General features: G+C 54.9%; 1 protein-coding gene across 1 annotated transcript; it reads right to left on the bottom strand.

Moving 5' to 3' along the window:
- Positions 1–649: 649 nt before the first annotated feature.
- On the bottom strand, positions 650–15415 carry DISP2 (dispatched RND transporter family member 2). Its single transcript, XM_061430750.1, has 8 exons — positions 15239–15415; positions 10262–10591; positions 9946–9975; positions 9680–9803; positions 9307–9422; positions 8848–8978; positions 8381–8478; positions 650–7931 (listed from the first exon to the last, which is right to left on the bottom strand). The coding sequence occupies exons 1-8, from the start codon at positions 15352–15354 to the stop codon at positions 4665–4667; spliced, it is 4212 nt and encodes a 1403-aa protein (XP_061286734.1). The 5' UTR covers positions 15355–15415; the 3' UTR covers positions 650–4664.
- Positions 15416–19782: the final 4367 nt, after the last annotated feature.

Raw genomic sequence — 19782 nt, 5'->3', positions numbered from 1 at the left:
TATTTATTTTTTTATAGTGCAGAAAATGGTGCCAGAGTAGTAGGAGTCAGAATGAAGGAAGGGTCACTGCTGGAGGGGAGAGATTTCTGGCCAAAGACTCCTTCTTAGGCTGATCAATATGAGGAGAGGGAACTTATGAAGAAGGAAGCTCTTGAAATTGACTTCCAAGCTATCTATATCTACCTATCTGCTATAAATCATTGGTGGGGACATTAAGTGCTTCCTTCTTTGTAACAGAAAGGATGAGGCGAGAAGCCAGTAGGAGCAGGGTAGGTAAGCTGGGGACTTGGTGCCTTGAAGGTGAGGAAATTTCTATCTGATGCCTCCAGATTCCATTATGAATAATGAGTTTTTTGACTACTGAAAGTAGGTGTGCAGAGAGGTGAAGGGCATCTGATGTTGGAAGCAAGAGGAGAAAGTATGAAATGACTGCTGCAAAGAACTGAAACTAGTAACTAGAATGGAAGCAGGCTAGGCAGAGCTGAGGTTACAGGTGAGGCTGGGATCATGAATTCAAATCCACATCAGTCTGCCCAGCTGAGGGATTCTCTTTAGTGATTTTGAAGCTCTAATCTGTTGTCTGTGAATTTGGTAAACTGTTGATCATCCCCTTATGTTGAGGTATAACATGAATAACCACACAGAGGCCTGATGATCACGATAAGTTTATCAAGGTCCTTCCAGGGCTCTTCAGCACAAGGTGGCTTGGGACAGCCCACCATTTACATAGCACGCGGTGGCTTTCTTTTGTTTCTCATCTTCCCAGTGAATTGAGTGACAACTTCTCCTAAGCATAAATACCTCTACACCACCTTGAGCTACTGTCATCCCTGTGAACAAGGGTGAGGGTAGAAAGGGTAAGGAATGTCTGTTTTTTCCCATTCCCAAGCAAATCTTGATGCATGTCATGGATGCCAGAGAGCTCATAATTGCCCACATGTATTATCAAAGGCCAAGATAAGGCCACCACGAAAGAAAAGATCAGAAACTCTCCAATGTATCTTCTTTCCTGATCCCCTCACTTGCCTTGTCATGGACTGGAAGGAGAGGAATGAGTTTGAGGGGGCTAAGGGCATTTGGCTTATAAATCTCTCGTGAGATGTCTCTTTCAGAATCAGGCTCAAGCTGAGATACTGCCTAAATATCATGGTATAGGGTAGGCCCTGTGCCTGTAAAATCTAAGATTTACCAGTCAACTCAATCTCTGACATTGTCACCAAAGTGCCACAGCCATGGAAGGATGGGTTTTCCCATAGTAACAAACTATACCAAGTTACATTTTTAAAACATACAATAACACATACTCATGCTCTGTGTATGAGTTCAAGGATCTGTGGCACAAATAGGAGAAATGACTGCAAGTCCCAAATCAGTGTTAATGCAGTGTCTCAGTGCTAAGGAGCCATTTCTTGAATTTTCCAGAGCCTCACAGCATGCTTCTAAGCTTCTCTCTATGTGTGTCCAGGGCCATACACTCTGTAACCACCATAATGATGATAGTAAATCTTTTGAAAATACTTCAAATTGCTTTCCAAAGCTGGGGCAAGGGGGACTTTCCTGGGAGTCCAGTGGTTAAGACTCTGCACTTCCCCTACAGGGGACACAGGTTTGATCCCTTGTCGGGGAACTAAGACCCTGTCAAATATAAAAAAAACACCAAAGTTGGAGCTAGAGATGCAGGTGGGATTACCCACTGCTGTGATGCCTGCTGTTGGTTTGGGCCACTCCAGGTTCGAGGTGCTGACTGGGATTACACTGAGTTCTTCCAGTCCTTTGGGCACGCTGGTATAAAGAACAAATCCAGTCAGTACTTTGGCTGCTCCAGCTCATCTGCCTTCCTGAAGGGTTGTGTGGCCCTGGCCTGTGAGAAGGGCACCCAGAAGTCCCCGAGGAGGGCTCTTCGTTGTGCTCAGATGATGCCCACCCCATCCATCCCTTCATACTCTCTCAAACATGTCAGTGGTTGTGTTCAGGCCTTGTTTCTGAAGCCTCAGTCCCAGACACCAATGTCTCCCCCTATAAGACACAAAAGACGGTGTCGGGGAGCAGGTTCTTTTGGTCCAGGGCCCTGCTGTCCTCCTACATCACAGGGCAGAAGCGCTGCAGTGAGTCACTGAGAGGCAGCTACAACGATGGAGTCAAGGCCAGACTTCCGCTCATGTTCAGGAGGAAGGGCTCAGCTTGTCCTCCCTCTGGGTGATGATCCCAGATGACCAGAGCTCTGCCGACCTGGCTGTGTGATAACAGGAGACAGTCTGTAGTCAGGGAAGCCAGGACTCAGAGGCGGATGAGCAGCCCTAGGCCAGAGAGGCTGAATTCCTCTCTGACGTGAAGAGAGAGAGGTCCCTCAGAACTCCAGGGAGATGGTCAAGTTAGTGCTAGTCACTGTCTCTCCTTCCTGACACCGGGAGTCAGATGGGCATCTTTATCTTGCAAAGCCGATGTACCTGTCATTCCTGCCCATGGTCTTCTGGCACTTCCACAACTCCCATATCTCATTGATATCGCCATATCCCACTTCTTATAAGTTGGCGTGGGAGGTAAGTCTCAGGTATATATATATATATATAAAGCCCAAAGCCCCGAATTTGCCTCCAGTTCTGTCTCTTTGGCCCCAGAAAAATCCTTCCCCTCTGTGATGCTCATCTGTAAAATAACCTGGATCAGTGGTTTTCAAAACACATTCTTCAGAGCCACCAAGAGCTTTCAGGGTTCCCCAGGGTCCCCTGAGAGGCACAGTAAAAAAGGAGGCTGACCTGGCTCTGGACTTCCCCACCCCCAGCACCCAACAGTGTAGTTGCTTTTTCTCAGCTTTATATGCAGTGTTTCCACACAAGGATTCTTTGAACAAAGGGTCCTGAGCCTCCAAAGTTTGAGAACTGCTGAAACAAATGATTGTTAAGGTCACTTCCAGACTGAGATACTGAAGCCCAGCTCAGGAATCCTTCCTGGTTACCAGTCCTGGGTGCTTGAGCTCCAGCAATGCTCATGGTGACAGGCATATGGCCCTCAGCAAGTGCTGTATGGTGCCATCAGTGACCCACTGATGCCTACATGTATGGGGTGGGGGGCTGTTTCCCCAGCTAGAGGGTGAGATCCTTGAGGGCAGATGTCTGATTTTCCCTCCATGCCTCTGTCCTCTTATAGTGCCAGAGGTGGAGTGGTGCTCAGTAAATTTGTTGATGTTCCAGGTGTCATGAGCTCTCATGTGAGATAAAACCTTCCAGAGAGACCCTTTGCTTTGGGGAAGGAGAGTCAGCCTTTTGTCTGCTGAGTGCCCCTAGAGAGACCTGTCCTTTGGGAACCAGAACCCTGACCTGCGAAACACCTTCAGACTGCCATACCCCCAAAGAGGGCAGGCCTGAGTTCCTGCCTTAACTGGATTCTGCTCAGCCTCAACTGCCCTCAGTGCCTCTCCTGGCAGGGGCTCTCTGCACACTGAAGCCATGGACAAGGCCTTCTCCTGACCCTGAACTTGGGAATCAGATCAGCTTAGGTGCCTCATGGATGGTAGGCATCTCACCTGGAGCTGGAAGGAAGCCCAGGGGCTATGGGGAGGAACTCCAGGCTTGCTCAGAGTGTAGCTTCTTCTGTAGACGGAGGCCTAAAGTGGTACCCAGAGGCACCTCTGAAGACAGGTTGTTAAAAGGTGCCAGAGCAAAGATCAAGACAGCTGTAGGCCAACGTCCCTTGGGCAGGTAAACAGGAGGACAGTGGGAGCTGCTGTGGAGTCAGTTAGGAAACCTGCTCTGCCACCCACTCACTATGGGACTTTGTGAAAACAGATAACCTTAGTTTTGCAACCTGGGGGCCAAAGGACCTAACCAACTACAGGCTACCTCACACAGAAGTGGTGAGATTCCCAGGACACAATGGGTATGGAAGTGTTCTGCAAACCAAAATAGGCGGGATGTAAAGGATTCTTACTGGTGTTAACAGGGGAGAGGACACTTCCATGCCAGAGCATCTTCCCATGAGGGACCGTTAGCAATTCAGGGATGCTCTGGGACTCACCATCTCTCCACCACCTACTTTACTCCCAGAAGCCATCTTTGCTTGGCTGGCACCAATTTCTTGACAGATTGGGTAATGTGAGGGGGGTAGACCATTCAGGACAGAGACCCCAGCCCAATTATGACTCCAAGAGGCTCTCCCAAAGAAAAGGAAGTGTCCTGATAAAAAAAAAGCCTCTGAAAAGTGAGAGAGGCCCAGGAGGCTGCTGAGGTTTCCCAGGGCTCTTGGTTGATGAAGGGGCCCATAGGATCCCAAGGACTGGGTCCCTTAGTCCCACTGACCTTCATGCCCCTTGGCATGGGGGCCAAGTCAGCCTCCCCTGATACATGGAGCTGCACACATGACCTTTGCCCTTCTAGAGGGTGGGTCCTGGTTGGCACTGTGGGAGCAGATGAGCCCTTCGCAGGTCACAAGGAGAGCTTGGCATTTCACTCCAGAGACCACCCCCCTTATCAATCCTCCAGGTGTGGGGAGTAAGCAGCAGCCCAGACGGGGGCTAGAACACCTGGCGGGGTTTAAAGTCCACAACTGGAGAGTGAGACCTCCCCACGCTGATGTGGGGAAACACTATCAGGCTCTAGCCTGGTGCTGCTCTGGCCTCATCATCCCTGACAGGCTCTGTGCCCCATTCGGGCCTCCCTGGGCCTCCCTCAGCTACTGTAGCCTGAAGTGTGGGTACTGGGCCTGCGGACCCAAACATCTGGCAGATCTGGTTGGCTGTTGGGCAGCACCACAGGGCTGCCATCCCCCGGCCCCCCACGGCCTTTCCAGGACAAGCTACTCTGGTGTGAGGTGGGCAGAGAAGGGTCGTAAACAGTCTCCTTGAGCGCCAGCCACAGTGTGTCCCGCTTCTCATTGAGCTGGCCCCGTTCAGGTACTGTCTGCTCAGCTTCATCCAGGTCCTCTGGGGAGGCACCCACGGAATCTGGCACACGGGCACTGGGCTCAGAGGTGCTTAAGCAGGTCTCATCAGAGACGCTGAGCCCCTCCAGGGTGCTGGCTGAGGAGCAGAGGCAATCAGAGGGCTCCACGACCTGGGGCTTGGGCCTGGGAGGGTGGGCCGGGGCTTCTAGTGAGGCCTGCACCAGCTCAGCCTTCTTCCCTGGGGAGTTCTGCCTGGCCCGGGTTTTGGGGCTGGGTCCAGCTTGCTTGTAGGGAGAGGAAGTCTGCAGGGCCGGGCACTGACTGAAAACTGCCTGGTGGTCCAGGAACAGCTCTCTTGGGGATGCAGGGCCTGGCGGGGGCCGGGAGCAGTAGGGGCCATCATGCAGCTGTAGATCTTCAGAGAGCACTGAGGGCCGGTGAGACAGCTTGCTGGTGGCTGTACTGGTGTCAAAGCTGGGACTCCGGCGTCGTGCCAGCGGCTGTAGCTCGTACTGCTCTGAGCAGGACCCGGGTACCCCTCCCACCGGCCCCGGTCGTGGTCGACCTGTCTTCTCCCCACCAGGCTCCCCTGTTCCGGAATCCCACGGCAGGTGTGCACAAGGCCAGAGGATCTGCCCACAGTTCTTCTCTGGTCCAAAGAAACAGCAGAGAGATTGGAAGAAGAAGCTGGCGAAGCCGCAGCTGACGCACTTCACCATCATGAGGACGATGCCCAGCTTGCGATAGAGCAGCACCGTGGCAGGCAGCATGAGCACGCCGGCTGCAAACAGGGCTGCGGCCCCCACTGCTGTGGCGCAGCTGGTCTGGCGCAGTGAGAAGGCCACTCGACTCAGGCGGTCAGGGTGTGGGCACAGGTGGTAGGAGATGCAGTAGTTGACAGTGAAGTCCACGGAGAGGCCCACCGAGGCAGAGAGGAAGAGGGCCTCGGCAGTGTTGAGCTGCCACTCAAGCAGAACCAGGAGCCCCACGGTGAGCAGCACGGTGCCTGCCACAGCTGCCACTGAGAACAGGCTAAGTGGAACATTCCAGGTGCCCAGCAGCAGTGTGGCAAAGGCCAGCGCCAGCGCCAGGCCCAGCACCACTGCAGGCTCGGTGCTCAGGCTGTGCTGCAGGCTGTACAGCTCTAGACGGCTGGTGAACCAACCCCGGCGCAGGCCAGGGGGTGCCCTGCCCAACTCTGCTGCCAGCCAGTGGTTGACCTCAGTGTAGAAGTGGTGAGCCTGGCTATAGTCTGGACTGTAGGGGCAGTTGGTCTGGAACTGCAGGACCAGGGCAGCCAAGCCGCCCTGGGTATTGAAGCGGGGTCCCAGGTCCCGGGGGCCCTCCGGGCCTTGCTCCAGAGCCATCATCTTGAGGCAGTGCAGGAAAAGCTGCGGGGCCCAGGGGAAGCCCGAGTGGCCACAGCAGAGGCCCGGCCCCAGGCGGGCACAGCCGGGGCTCTCCATCCAGTGCTGGAGGGCCTCCACGAAGCACAATGTGGGCCAGCCCTCCGGCTGGGCCCCGAAGAAGCTTTGATTCCGAGCTCCGTGGCAGAGGGCTAGCAGCCAGCGCTGGGCCTCAGGACCGCTGGCTGAGAAGGCAGGGTCGCTCACCAGCGAGCTGTTGCTGCGAGGGTCCAGGGGGTCGCCCGTGTCCACGGGCAGGATGCCCCACACCAAGACCACGGGCATGTGGCCGCCCTCGCCCTGAGGCAGCCGCTCAAACAGAAACTGCTGACGGTACTCGGCGTCGAAGCGCTCGAAGGGGTGGCTGGGCCGGAAGACTTGGCCGCGTGGCGGCGGCAGCGTGGGCAGCCGCAGGCGGGGGCTGACGCCTGCGATGTAGGCGCCCCCAGCCGCCAGCGCGGCGAACCAGCAGATCCAAATGTAGCGGAACTTGATGACCCCGCAGGGCAGGAGGCGCTGGAAGAGCAGGCGCGAGGTGCTGGCGGCCGCCCTCCGGAGGCCGCGGAGCCGTCGGTGGAGTGCCAGTGCCAGTCGCCGGGGCGCGCTGCCGGCCCACGGGCCACGCGCCTGGGACGCACAGCCGCGCGCCAGGTAGCGCTCGTGCAGCACCGCGGAGGAGGGCAGCCAGGCCAGCGTGAGCGCCAGGTGCGCCAGCACAGCCGTTCCCATGTATAGCGCGAAGCAGCGCACGGCCGGGAGGCGGCTCAGGTAGCTGGCGTAGAAGGCCGCGCCAGTGGTGAGGCCTGAGACCAGCAGCAGGTAGCCGAAGTGGTGCATGGTGCGGCGCACGCGCTGCGCCAGCCCCCCGGAGGGCAGCTGGCTCTTGCTGAGGCGCCAGAGGTCGAAGAAGATGAGGGTGTGGTTAGCGCAGACGCTGCTCAGCAGGACAAGGGCTGCCAGATTGACGAAGGGGAAGTAGGCCATCCGGAAGGCCACTCGGTAGAGAAAAAAGGCAACCAGCAGAGAGCCCAGCACCCCCAGCAGCACCATGAGCGTGAGGAAGAGCGAGCGCAGGTAGAGGGCGATGCTGAGGAAAATGGCGGCCAGGGCCAGCAAGGGATACACCGTGTCCTGGGCCAGGTAGTGCCTCAGCAGTTCCTGCTTGAGGCCCAGGTCCATGCCGGTGACGGACGTGTAGTTGTCGGAGAGCCCCCAGGGCATAGCGAGGCGGTCCAGGTAGATGCCCATCATGGAGGCACCCTTCAGGGTGGGCAGGAAGAGCAGGCTGTACTTGAGGGAGGGCACCTGGTAGTCTGCAGTCTGGGGACTCAGAAAGTCCCTGTCCAGCAGGAAGTGCAGGAGTTGGTAGACAGCACTGCTCTGGGAGCACTTGGTGGGAACCTGGGTACAGCGTGGGGGCTTGTCATTTCCAGGTCCCAGACAGGAGGGCACCAGGGCACCACGGTGATAGTAGAGGGCACAGGCCCGCAGCAGGGCCAGTGTTCGCGTTGTATCGGCTTGAGTAATGTCTAGGCAGGAGGAGCGATTGGAGAGCACAGCCACAAAGTTGCCCAGGGACCAACTTGGGCAGCACTCGTTGGCTGCTGTACGCTGGCACAGAGCCCCAAAGCTGGGATGGGAGCGGATCTGTAGGGCACACACAGCAGGAGAGAGCTCAGGGGAACTGCTGGAGCCCAGGTTTCCAAGCACTATCCCAGGCTCTCTCACCTCTTTTGAGGCAGCAGGGCAGAGGCAGAGAGGTATCTTGACCTGACTGGTCAGGCCCCTGTTCCAGCAGCTACATCTTGACTCCTTTAAGGAGGAGCCTCAGGACCTTTTGAAAATCCCCGGGCTCTGAGGGTCTGTCTCCCAGCAGCTATGTCTTGGCACTTCTGGAAGCAGCTGACTCTTCGCTTTCCTCTCCCCTACAACCTGGAGCCTCTTAGCAGGGTTGCAATAATTTTCTAAGCAGGGAATGTGTTTTCCTAGCCCAGCCTGGCAACCTTGGTTCAACTGTATTTCCTTATGATCAGGTCCCTGGTGTCCCTGGCTCTCCCCACCCCCACCAAGCCCTGGAACCTCCTCAGCTGGCTCACCTGGTCATGTTCCATGCGACACATAGAATGAATGGCGTGCAGGTTCCACAGGCTGCCCGCTGAGGTGGACATGAACACCAGCTGTGCGTAGCTCTTCTCTGCAACACACGGCCCAGAGCTTAGTGCTTTGGCCCCAGATCCTGGGCCCACCAAAGGGAAGATGCTTACTCTGGGCCATATGAGGCTCAGATTCTCAGGAGCCTCAAACCTGTGCCTGGCTGCCTGATGCTGGGCCTACATCCCTCCCCTGTGCCACACCCCCGTCCAGCTTGACCCTTCCTGGCTGGAGCAACTGAGACCTGCCTCATCCTCCCATCTGTAACCCTACTTCCTTGGTTTGAATGTGACTGGCCAGTCTCCTTACCCTTCTGTCTGCCCAGATTTGTTCTCCTGGGCCCTCCAGTTCTAGTAGATGGGGAGAGGGAGAACCACCATTAAAGCCAGGAACCGGCCAGGCTGCAGCTTACCAGGGGGGCCACAGAAGAAGCTGTCCTGCCCTCTGTCCTCCAAGGACTCCACCATCCTCCGAGGCCGGACCATCCCCTCTTGGGCACTGCTCCAGGGTGTGGCAGGACTCAGGGTGGTGTGGGGGTTTGAGCTAAGGTGGAGAAAAAATCTTTACCAGGCACTCTCCAGAAGGTGAGGGGCTCAGAAGAGGCCAGATACCATTGCCTAGGGAGTTCCAGCAAGGCCCTCTGACCTGCCTTTTTTTTTTTTTTTTTTTTTACTTTTTTTTGCCTGCACTACATGGCATATGGAATCTTAGTTCCCCGACCAGGGATCAAACCTGTGTCCCCTGCAGTGGAAGTGCAGAGTCCCGACTGCTGGATAGCCAGGGAAGTCCCCTGACCTGTCTTTGGCTCCTCTCTGGAGACCTCGTTCTATTTCCGGTTGCCCCCAAAAGTGGAAAGATGGGAAGCCATTACCTGTTCAGCTCAAGGTCTGGGGAAAGGGAAAGCAGCTTCTTGGGGCCTGTGAGGGCCTGCAGTGCTCTCCAGACCACTAGCTTGCGCCCAATGTCCGTGTCCCGAGGCTCAAAGCCCTGGAGGGAGGAGGGCAGAGAAGATCAGACCAGAAAGAGGGGGAGTTCTTCTTCCTTCTCAGTTCTGCTCCTTTGGGTCCCTGGAGCAGGGAGGGCTGGCCTGCCTGGCTGTATGGTTGGACCTGAGGATCACCTCTGTACCCTTTCTGAGCTCTCACTGGAGAGTCCACTCCCAGCAGGACCACTCCAAAGTTCTGCCCCAGATCGAGCTGAGGTTGTCAGGCATGGGGGCCCCGTCCCTCCCTGTGGCCCCTCACCAGTAAGGGCTTGGAGAAATCAGGTAGCTGGCCCCCCAGCAGTCCAGCCAGGGTGCAGAGGAGGATGAAAGCCAGACACAGCAGCAGCACGGCCACTGGGCACTCTGCAATCAGCTGGGAATAGCTAGGAAAGAGGAAGAGATCCCACATGAGTTGGCGTTGGGCATGGCAGCAAGGAATGGGTGAGCTTAGAAGCCACCAAGAAGGGATGGTGGAGCTAAACTGGGCCTGGTCACCCCATGGGTCCAGAGAAGGCCCAGGCCTACCTCTTTGGCATCCGGAAGGCCCGTTCCTGCCTATGGGAGAGAAGAAAAGACACTTGCTTGCTAGAGTCCTCTTGTAAGGTGGGAGGTTGGAGTAGGGGTAGAGGGTAGAGGAAGTTGGTATCAACCCTTGTAAGCCTCCCCACTCCCGAGTTGCAACCCTTCCTTCCTCTTCCCTCCAGGCTGCCTCCTCCATCAGAGACAGGAGACACTTGGGCTGCCTCCTAGGGAAGGAATCTAGACCTCAGGGAGTTGGCCCCACTTTGAAGCCCTGCCCTACCTTCCAGGGCAGCTGGCCAGCTGCTGGACTCCTCCTTACCTGACGCTGACCACGTGGTGCTGCACAGATGCTGGCTTCCAGGTCCCATCACGCTGTGAGGGGGCTGGCGAAGGGCTGAGGCTGCAGCCATGGGAGCACAGTCCTGCCTGGTCCCCAAGCCCTGGCAGGGAGCTTCCCCCCCGGTACTCCTGCTGTACTCGGGGATAGGTAAAGTGAGCAGGGGCCAAGGGGCTGGACGGGCCCACAGGCTGGAGGGTGGAAGTTGCTGGTGGTGGTCCAGAAGAACTGGAAGGGTCCTCAAGGGGGCAGCTGTGGAGGGAGCAGCTCCTCTCTGGGCTGGCCTCCGGGGCCACAGCCTTGCTCTGGGACCTGGGGGAGGAGGAGGCAGGGAAAATGGGGGTGGGATAGTGGTGGTCCATACCATGCCCCAGCAGTGTTCAGTGAGCTGAGACGGATGGGGCTTGGGTTTTTCTGTTACTGGTTCTGGCAGGAGGCGACGAGGATGGGGGCTCTGGGTCTACACCTCCAGCCTACTTCTTGGGGTTCATTGTCTCATTCCCTCATCTGTCTCTGCACCCCCAAACACATATGATCTTAATTTGCACCTTTAAAAACCGTACAGGGGAAGTACTTTCCTTTTATAGATTTGAGAACTGAGGTTCAGTGAGCCCTGAAGAGCTGGGCCTTGAGCCCAGCTCTGTCTGCTGCAATCGTCTCTTCATTCTCGTCAGACGCTGATTAAGCACCTGCTGCACTTCTGTTCCCACCTTAAAAGCCAGGGAAAGTTTGGCATAAGCAATTATTGCCTTTTTTTACCAACCCTAGGATTTCGGGAAGAGGTTTGCTCTGCAAGAGTGTGCACAGTTGGGAAAGGGAGTTAGGACCCCCAAGGGACTTGCCAGGAAGGAGTCAGCAATAGATTCATCTTTCCAAATTACTCATGGGGGCAGTATTCTGTGCATGGACCCAGCCCCACTCCTTGGGTGCAGGGGGAGTTGAAGTCCTACCCCAGTGGCAGGATTGCTAGACCTAGGACAGAAGATGGTCACAGAACCAAGTGCCTGAGGGCCATGGGTGATTCCCAGAGGGTTCTGGGCCCACCAGTGAGTCTCCTTCCATCCTCCTGGCTCACCTGGCCTGCTAGAATTTGCATAGCTCCCATGGAACAGCCAGGTGTCTGCTGATCCAACCCTGGCTTCCAGTCTTGCCTGCTGCACTGCTGAAGGGGCCATGGGCCAGGGTCCTGGCTGTGATGGCAAGTGGACATTGCCCAAAGAGGCTGGGTTCTGCCCAGAAATCAAGTAGAGGAACTGAAAAAAAGTAAGCTCCTTCTCTTCCTGCCAGAAAGCTGGGTGGCAGACAGTCGAGGGGGAGGGGATAACCCTCGTGCTGAAACTAAAATGAGGGAGCAGTGGAGGTGGGATCCTGGCCCCATCATCCTTTAGCTCTGGGGTCTTGGGAAAGATACACAGTTCTTGGAACATTGACATCCTTGTCTGCTGAGTCGGGGTATGAGAATAAGGTCCCCCCTCTCAAGTTAGAGAAGGCAATGGCAACCCACTCCAGTACTCCTGCCTGGAAAATCCCATGGACGGACGAGCCTAGAAGGCTGCAGTCCATGGGGTCGCTGAGGGTCGGACACGACTGAGCGACTTCACTTTCACTTTTCACTTTCATGCATTGGAGAAGGAAATGGCAACCCACTCCAGTGTTCTTGCCTGGAGAATCCCAGGGATGGGGGAGCCTGGTGGGCTGCCGTCTATGGGGTCACACAGAGTCAGACACAACTGAAGTGACTTAGCAGCTTAGCAGCAGCTCAAGTTAGTATGGGAATTAACTGAGGTAAGATCTGTGAGGTGCCTGGCATGGAGCCTGGCATGTGGAAGACATTTGCTTTCCTGCCTCTTCACACTCAGTGCTGCAGGAAGTGTGTAGATTAAGAAGTATATTTATATTTACAATCTGAACTCTTTAGGCACTTCAAATAATATGTCTCCATTTGAGAACTTCTCACGCCTTAAGAATCTCTCTACATATATAATTATAATTACTTTTCTTTTTTAAATATTTATTTGTTTCTGGTTGTGCTGGGTCTTAGCTGCAGCATGTGGGATCTAGTTCCCTGACCAGGGATAGAATCCAGTCCCCCTACATCAGGGGCATGGAGCCTTAATCACTGGACCATCAGGGAAGTCTCAGTACTTTTCTTTTTGTTATCAACAGCTGCATTAGAATTTATCTCATGATTTAAACCACTACTTCTTCTTCTTTTTTTTTTTTTTTTACTAACTCTACATTTAGAAAAATAGGAATTTGACTGAAGTTGTTTTCAAGCAAGACCTCAGATGACCCCATAAAGTTAATGATATAGCAACCAGTGTCCTGGCAGATAAATCCCTTGTACATCCATCCCCATGGGCCAAAGGGAAGCTGGAAAAATGACCTGGGTTTCATATGTATAAGTGGGGATATCTATTTCTTTAAGATTTTTATTCTGCAGGTCTTTTCTGAGCACTTGCCACATGCTGGGCACTGTGCTTGGTCTGGGTTGGACCCTGAAGGCATGAAGGTGACCCATTTTATTTTGTATACATTTTTGGTTGCACCCTGTGGGGTGTGGATCCTTAGTTCCCAGATCAGGGATTGAACCCATGTCCCCTGCCTTGAAAGGTGGAGTCCTAACCACTGGACCACCAGGGAAGCACAAGGTGACCCATTTTAGTCTTGGTCTCACTCTTTAGAGTAGGGCCTGCTTTCCAGAGTCAGGAGGGTGGGGCAGCCAGGGTGCCTATTTCAGCTGCCCATGATCTTAAAGCATCACTGAGCTTTGGGCTTGTCTTAGGAGTCAAGTCCCCACTTGGAGTGTCAGTTTCTTTTTCATGAAGGGAAGCCAGCACTCCAGGGGGTAGTGGCTGAGAAATGAAACTCAGTCCTCCTTAACCAGCCTACCAAATCTCATCAGCGCCCCCCTTGCTTAGCAGGCTCCTGTTCAAGGGGAAATTAAGTCTCCACCATTGGTTTGCTTCTACTGGGATCTCCCTAGCCCAGCCCCATCCCTTTTATCCCTCTCCAGGAACCTAGGATCAGCTGTCTGCCTTGCTTCCCCTGGGGGCTTTCATTCTCACCCTCAGTTCCATGGCTCTGCCTGGGATGAGCAGTTTCCTGGGCTGCTTGCCTGGGCACATTGGCCTGTTGGCCAAGTGACTGGGGCAGGTAGGAAGGTCAATGAAAAGGGAAGACACAGGTCTGACTCATGGCCATAGAAGTCAGGGCCTGGCTAATAGTGCCCCAGACCCTCACTTGGGAGCCCCATAACGGGCAAATATACAGGAGTATTAACCATGCCCCAAGGCCACAGACATATAGCTATATGAACATCCATGTGATCAGGCAGAATGGTCAGGACAGATGAGGGAGTTCCAGTTCATGCCACTAGGAAAATAAAAAGTAATTTTAAAGATGCAAAGAATTAACTGTTTCAAGTTGCCCTGTTGTCTTTACATTAGTAAATGTGTGTGTGTGTGTGTGTGTGTGTGTGTGTGTGTGCGCGCGCGCGCGCGCACACACGCACGCACATGACTGCATGCATGCGCTGTCTTATTCATTCTCCAGGGTGCTGCTTAGTTCAGCAGGAATTTTTGTTTCTTGGACTGAAATGAGTCCCTTTGCCTGATTTGTCCAGGGTCTCTGGGGAGGGGCAGAGAGGGGCCAGAGGTCTCAGGGAGTTACTAGAAGACAGCAAATAGTTCCTGTGTTCAAGTATGAGCCCTATGTGCAGGGGAAGTGAGTAGTCCAAGATAAGGCTGATCCTGCGCAAAATATCTGAGGCAGCAAAAGACTCTCCGGCCCCTTCTAGGGATGCTCCTGGCCCCTGCCCTGTCACTATCTCTGCCTTGGCCATCCTTGGCTCTTTGGTCAGGCCATAGTGCCAGGCAGTCCCCTGGTCCAAGAAGCACATTAATCCTGTCTCTCATCCCATCGCAGAAAGTTCTGTGCCTTTCAGTCTGAAAGGTGGCTAAATCTATCCAGGCTGGTTTGACAGTAGAGGCAAGGAAACATTTCTCTCTGCTTGTGGGATCTCTTCTTCACTCTGAGGTACAGGTTATACATTTAACTGGGGCAGTCTGGAGATAATGTGTTCACCTCTGCTTTTGCCCCCAAAGAATGTTTCCTATTTCAGTCCAGGCAGGAGAGAGAGGCAGCGTCATGTCAGGTGAGGGATCCTGGGGGCGGCAGAACAGGCAGGGCACAGAAATTGCGCCATATTGTTACCTGGCTGGGCTGTTCCCTCACACATATGGTGGAGGAAGGGAGAGGAGAGGCACCAAGATCTGGGCCCTCAGCAGGAAGGTGTTCCTTCTGTCTTGCCAGCCTGGTGCTCCTTCAGGGAAGGTACTGACCGTGACCTGAGTCTCAGAGCCTGCCAACCCATCACATCCAAAGAGTGCAGGTGGCTGCCACACGTGGGGACTCCAGCCCACACGTGCGCAGCTGGCCATGCGGGGCGGCAGACTGGAGACTGATGGTGATGGACAAAGACAGACCCTAGTTTGGCGGCCAAGTGTCTGGCGTCTCCCTAGGACATACACCTTGGCGAGTCCATCTACAACACACACGCACCCTTGAGCACATTGACATGCTAGAACCCGGACTGAGGTTGCTGCAGGCTTGGGGCTTACAGAGAAGACGTGGGGGCAGGGCCTAGAGGGAGGGGTTCTGGAGGCCGGAGGGGCGGGGGGAACTCGGGGTCTTAGAGGTAAGGTAGAAACAGTGGGTGGGGCAGGTCCCGGGGGCAGCGAGGGCGAAGGGGGCTGATATTAGTGGGTATCAGGGAGAATGAAAATCGGCAGAGAGAGGGCGTGGCCAGGGGGCCAGGAGTCTGGAGGCGCCAGAACGGGCTCTGGGAGGGTCTGGGGAATGAATGGGGCGACATATGGCGGCTACTGGGAATATCTGGGGCGCGGGTTCTGGGAAGGACTGAGAGAGAGCTGGGTCTGCGGAACAGTCCGCCCCTACCTGTCCGGGGAGCTGCCTTCTGGGGCCAAAAGCTCCCCCTCGGGCCGCTGCTCCCCTTCCGGACCCGGGCCGGGAACCGGATCGCTGCTGCTGCTGCTGCCGCCACCACCGTCCATGCCCGTGGGCGGCGCCGCTGTCCGGGCGCCGGTGCTGAAGCGGCGGCAGCAGCGGCGGCGGCGGCGGCGGCGGCGGCGGCGGGTTTCTGCGCATGCGTCGACGCCAGGCGGGCCGGTCGCTGGGCGGGGCCGAGGAAGAGCTTGGCCAATGGGCGCGTCACTGGGGGGCGGGGACAGAGACTTCCCGCCGCGGCGCTGTAGGAGCTGGGGGCTCCCTGTCTTTAAAATATCCCCCGAACGTTGTTGTGGGCCCCTCTACCCAAGACATGTCTGACAGCTGCTGTTAGGAGTCTGGCCATCTGGCTGTAGCTCGCACACCGGCGTTTCTGCGGGGGATCGGTCTTCCGTGAGGGACCAGGAAAAGCGACCCCGGGCTCCGTGTCGAGAGCCTCATAACTTGTAACGCTGATTCTTCAAGCCCAGAAAAGCAAGCAGCTCCATGCCGGCACTTTACTGCTCAGAATGCTGAGGGGTTGACAATTTGGGCTACGTTTACTCCCAAATTTCTCTGAGCTTCCCTCAGCGGACCCCCACCACTTCCCAGTGAGGCTAGGCACCTGTTCAAGTTGGGTCTTTCTTCAAGTTGGTCTGGACCTGGGTCTGTGCCCCTCAAATGTGGAACCTCGATTCTGTTATTCAAGTGCGAGTATGACCCGGAAGAGAGAGAAGCGACTCAGAGAATCCCCAGCTCCTTTTCTTATAACTACCCCACTTCAACCTGGAAATGTAATCATTAGCCACTCACTTCCGAGTTCTTGCTGTCTCCCCCATCAAGGAATGGCTGTAAGAGAGGGGCAATGTGTTGGGAGGTAGAGAGGCATGGTTGGAGAGCTGTGGTAGCACTAGAATAGGTAGGGTCCCTATGAGAAGCCTAGGAATTGGGAAGTGGAGAGGCCCCCAAATGTGGAATTTGAATGGGTAGCAGGGGTTTTACAGCAAGTAGGCTGTCTGTATGTTTGGGAGATGCCTTGGCCGAAGAATAGGGCTGGGAAGAGTCAGAACCCAGTAGTGTCTGGACTATGGGTATCCCTAAACTGTGTGCAAATGCCACTCTATGCAAGATGTAGACCAGTAGGGGATGAGGGTGGGAGAGTCTAGAGGTGTAGAAGTGGTGGCCCTGCCCTGAGTAGCTTAATTTGGTTGGAGAGATAAAAGCTGTCCCATTAGTTGATGCCAACTGGGTAGGGTGTGGTTGGGCCCATGCAATGGTCGATATAAGCTACAGAGAAAGGAGCAATGTGCAAAGACAGAGAGGACCTCACTCATCCTAAAGGCCTTAGGGAAGGCTTCATGTTGATGGCAGAGCTTTGGTTGGCTTGGAAGGAAGGCATTCCTAACCGGGGCTGAGGTGGAGGTGGTAGTGATGGAGAAACTGTGCAAAGTTAAGGAGTCTGGAAAGTTCTATATATTTTCGGGGCATAGTTAGTTCAGGATCCACTGAAGGTGTCTGTGGATCCTTCTAGAAGGAGGCATGCACAGCCCACTGTGTCTGAGTGTATGTGATGTGGTAGAGGTGATGAGACCATCCTTGAGACCCTTTAATGGGGGATGGGGCAGAAGTGAAAACAAAGGACGGGTGACCTTATTCAACCATGTGCTGTGGACACCACTGAACCAAACTACTGAGTATGCCTGACTGGGTACCAATTTTCATAACTAGGAAATTCAGAGACCACTGGGCCCCCTGAGTGTCAGGTTGGATGTGAAGGAAGATTGGCTCTTTTAAGAATAGAATATGGCCTCTAGGAGGCTGTTTATTAGGAACAGAAGATTCTGGTTCAGGCCCCATGCTAGATCATGCTCCCCATTCTTGGGTCTTGTTTCTTCTGCTTCCTCAGTGATGTGGGCCGGGGGGATGCCCAGGGGGCCCAGGTGGGTGGCCCCCTCCAGGACAGTGCCCTGATCCAGGGTGGGGACATGGAGGGTGAGGGTGCCCAGGGCCAGGGGGGTGCCCAGGGCCAGGGTGGTGCCCAGGACCAGGGTGGTGCCCAGGGCCAGGGTGGTGCCCAGGGCCAGGGGGGTGCCTGCCTCCGTGGCTGTGCCCAGGGCCAGGGGGGTGCCCATGGCCATGGCTGTGCCCCTGTGGAAAATCAGATGAACAATATTAGAGTCAGAGGTCAGTGCCAGTCTTACCTGAGATCAACTCCTCCTCTCCCTTCCCCTTGTCTCTCTGCTGCTCCTCCTCTAGAGGACTCAGGATTCCTGGGTACTAGTAGGGGCTCATGGTAGAGGTCTGGGAGGCAGAAATAGCAAGTGACTGCTCCTAGTTTTAGGCCTTTTGCCTTGATGAAACCAGAGCACAGAGCAGACACAATGGGAGGAAACCAGATCAACTGGTTTCTATTCCTTGAGCTGAGATATGACTCCCATCCTCTGGACCTCAGTTTATTTAACTGTGACTAAGAAGCTGAAGTATCTCATCTTCTCCCTTCCTTCACTCAAGAACCCATGAAGAGTGATTAGAGGTTTTGCCATGTTGACTACTTAGAAATGAAGGTAGGGCTGGGGGAGGCTACAGAGGAACTCAGTGAGAACCAGGGGCATGGAAGAGACAGGAGGTACAGTGAGGAGACATGCAGGAGCCAAGGGGAAGGAGGAGTCAGCTGAAGGGTGGGAGGAGACAAAGGTAAGGATGTGCTTGTTCTCTATGTAGGTAGTACACGTGTGCAGGTAAAGATCTGTACTGCCTCTACATAAAAATAGTTATGTCTATATACATGAGCCTATAAAGGCCTTCTGTGTACACAGGTACATGCCTATGGGTGCATGTGCCTGGCGATGTGTGTACATGTCAACGGGAGTACATGTGAGCCCATACCTGTCCCTGAGCAGGTGCCAGACTCATGAAATCAGGAAGAACAGAGAGTAAAATCAAGGTTTTATTGCTTGAGACAGAAGAGTCCTGGAATGGGTGGTTTAACCTTCTGTCTTGGCTGGAACCACTCTTGAGGCCCCAAGGCCAGAGGAGTTTCTTTGCCTCTTGGCACAGGCCCAGGGAAGAGAGGAGACAATTTTTCTTCTGGTGCTGGGCACTGGGGGCCTGGGGCCCCCCCAAGGGAGCAGGCAGTGGAGGGTTATGGCCCTACTCTGTGTGTGTGCATAAGTCGCTTCAGGTGTATCTGACTCTGCGACCTGACTCTTCTCTTGCCAAGAATACTGGAGTGGGTTGCCATGCCCTCCTCCAGGGGATCTTCCTGACCCGGGGATCAAACCATGTCTCTTAAGTCTCCTGCATGGGCAGGCAGATTCTTTACCACTAGCGCCACCTGGGAAGTCCCTAGGGGTTGGATAACTCCCCAGTCTGCTTCTGCTTCCAAGGGCCTGATAATGGCCTATAACCTCTGGGAAAGAGGCAGGCTCCAGGGTTAGGAGTCTTTTCTGTGACAATATCAAGGCAGCTGCTGCCCCATCCAGGCTCAGTGACTCCTGGAAATTGCCACTTCCCACCCTGCTTGCCTCTTCTATGACTCTTTTGTGGTGGGGGCATTCCAGGCCTAGGAGTTGGGTCTGCTAGTGGTGGGGGGCTGGGGGAGGGGAAGCAGGGAGGAGGGCAGGCAGAGGCAGGTCATGGGGGCCCTGCAGTGTGGTTGGGATTTGGGAGCAAGCCAGCCATCTGAGAGGGCTGTGGGTAGCCAGGAAAGCAGAGAAGCATGGAACAGGAGGGGAAGCAGCAGGAGAGAGAATGAGCTGCTGAGGCAGGGAGGGGATGTGAGAAAAGAAGAGGGACAGATGGGAAAACTGGGGAGGAGTGGAGAAGGCTGCCGCCAGCAGGGGTTGGACTTGTATTGTGATGCTCTTCCCCTCCCCACCCCACCCCCACCCGTGGGGCTGAGGCCTCCCTACTCTACATTTGGGGGATGTCCGTGGCCATGGCCGCCAGACTGTCTAGGAAGGGGACTGACAGCAGGGAGGGAAAAGGGAGATGGCTGGGAAACTTTCCTACCTGTGGGCCTGTGGGAGAGGAAGGAGAAAAAAAACAAAGAGCTTTGGTTATTTGGTTCTGCAGTGAGAATCCTGTCTTCTTCCTGGTGCTGATTGTGTGCCCACCTTCCACCGCCCTCCGCCAACAAGGCTCCTCAGACTTGACCAGTTGCTTGACCATCATTCCTTCGTTCATTCATTCACTCAATACATACGTGTGTGTGTGTGTGTGTGTGTGTGAATGCAAAGCTCAGTGGTGTGTCCCTGTTTGCTCAAGAGTTGGCTGAGTTCTCCTGGGTGGGGTGGGGCTGGTTAGAAAGTGTGGGTTCTAGTCCTCACTCTGTCAGTTGTCTGCCTCCTTGACCTTTGTTTTTTAAATTTTTTTTTATCTGTCTGCATTAGGTCATAGTTGCAGTGTGTGGACTCTGAGTTGTGGCATGTGGGATCTAGTTCTCTGAACAGGGATCAAACCTTGACTTCCTGCACTGGGAGCACAGTCTTAGCCAC

Source organism: Bos javanicus, chromosome 10 (genome assembly GCF_032452875.1).
Source record: "Bos javanicus breed banteng chromosome 10, ARS-OSU_banteng_1.0, whole genome shotgun sequence".
NCBI classification, from domain to species: domain Eukaryota; kingdom Metazoa; phylum Chordata; class Mammalia; order Artiodactyla; family Bovidae; genus Bos; species Bos javanicus.
This window is presented reverse-complemented; position numbering and strand designations above follow the sequence as displayed.

Coding starts and splice junctions, on each gene's coding strand:
- DISP2 (XM_061430750.1), bottom strand. CDS start 15,354: ATGGACGGTGGTGGCGGCAGCAGCAGCAGCAGCGATCCGGTTCCCGGC. Junction 10,592..15,238: donor GAAGGCAGCTCCCCGGACAG/GTAGGGGCGGAC, acceptor CTCCTCCCCCAG/GTCCCAGAGCAAGGCTGTGG. Junction 7,932..8,380: donor GTCGCATGGAACATGACCAG/GTGAGCCAGCTG, acceptor TGTGCCCTACAG/ATCCGCTCCCATCCCAGCTT.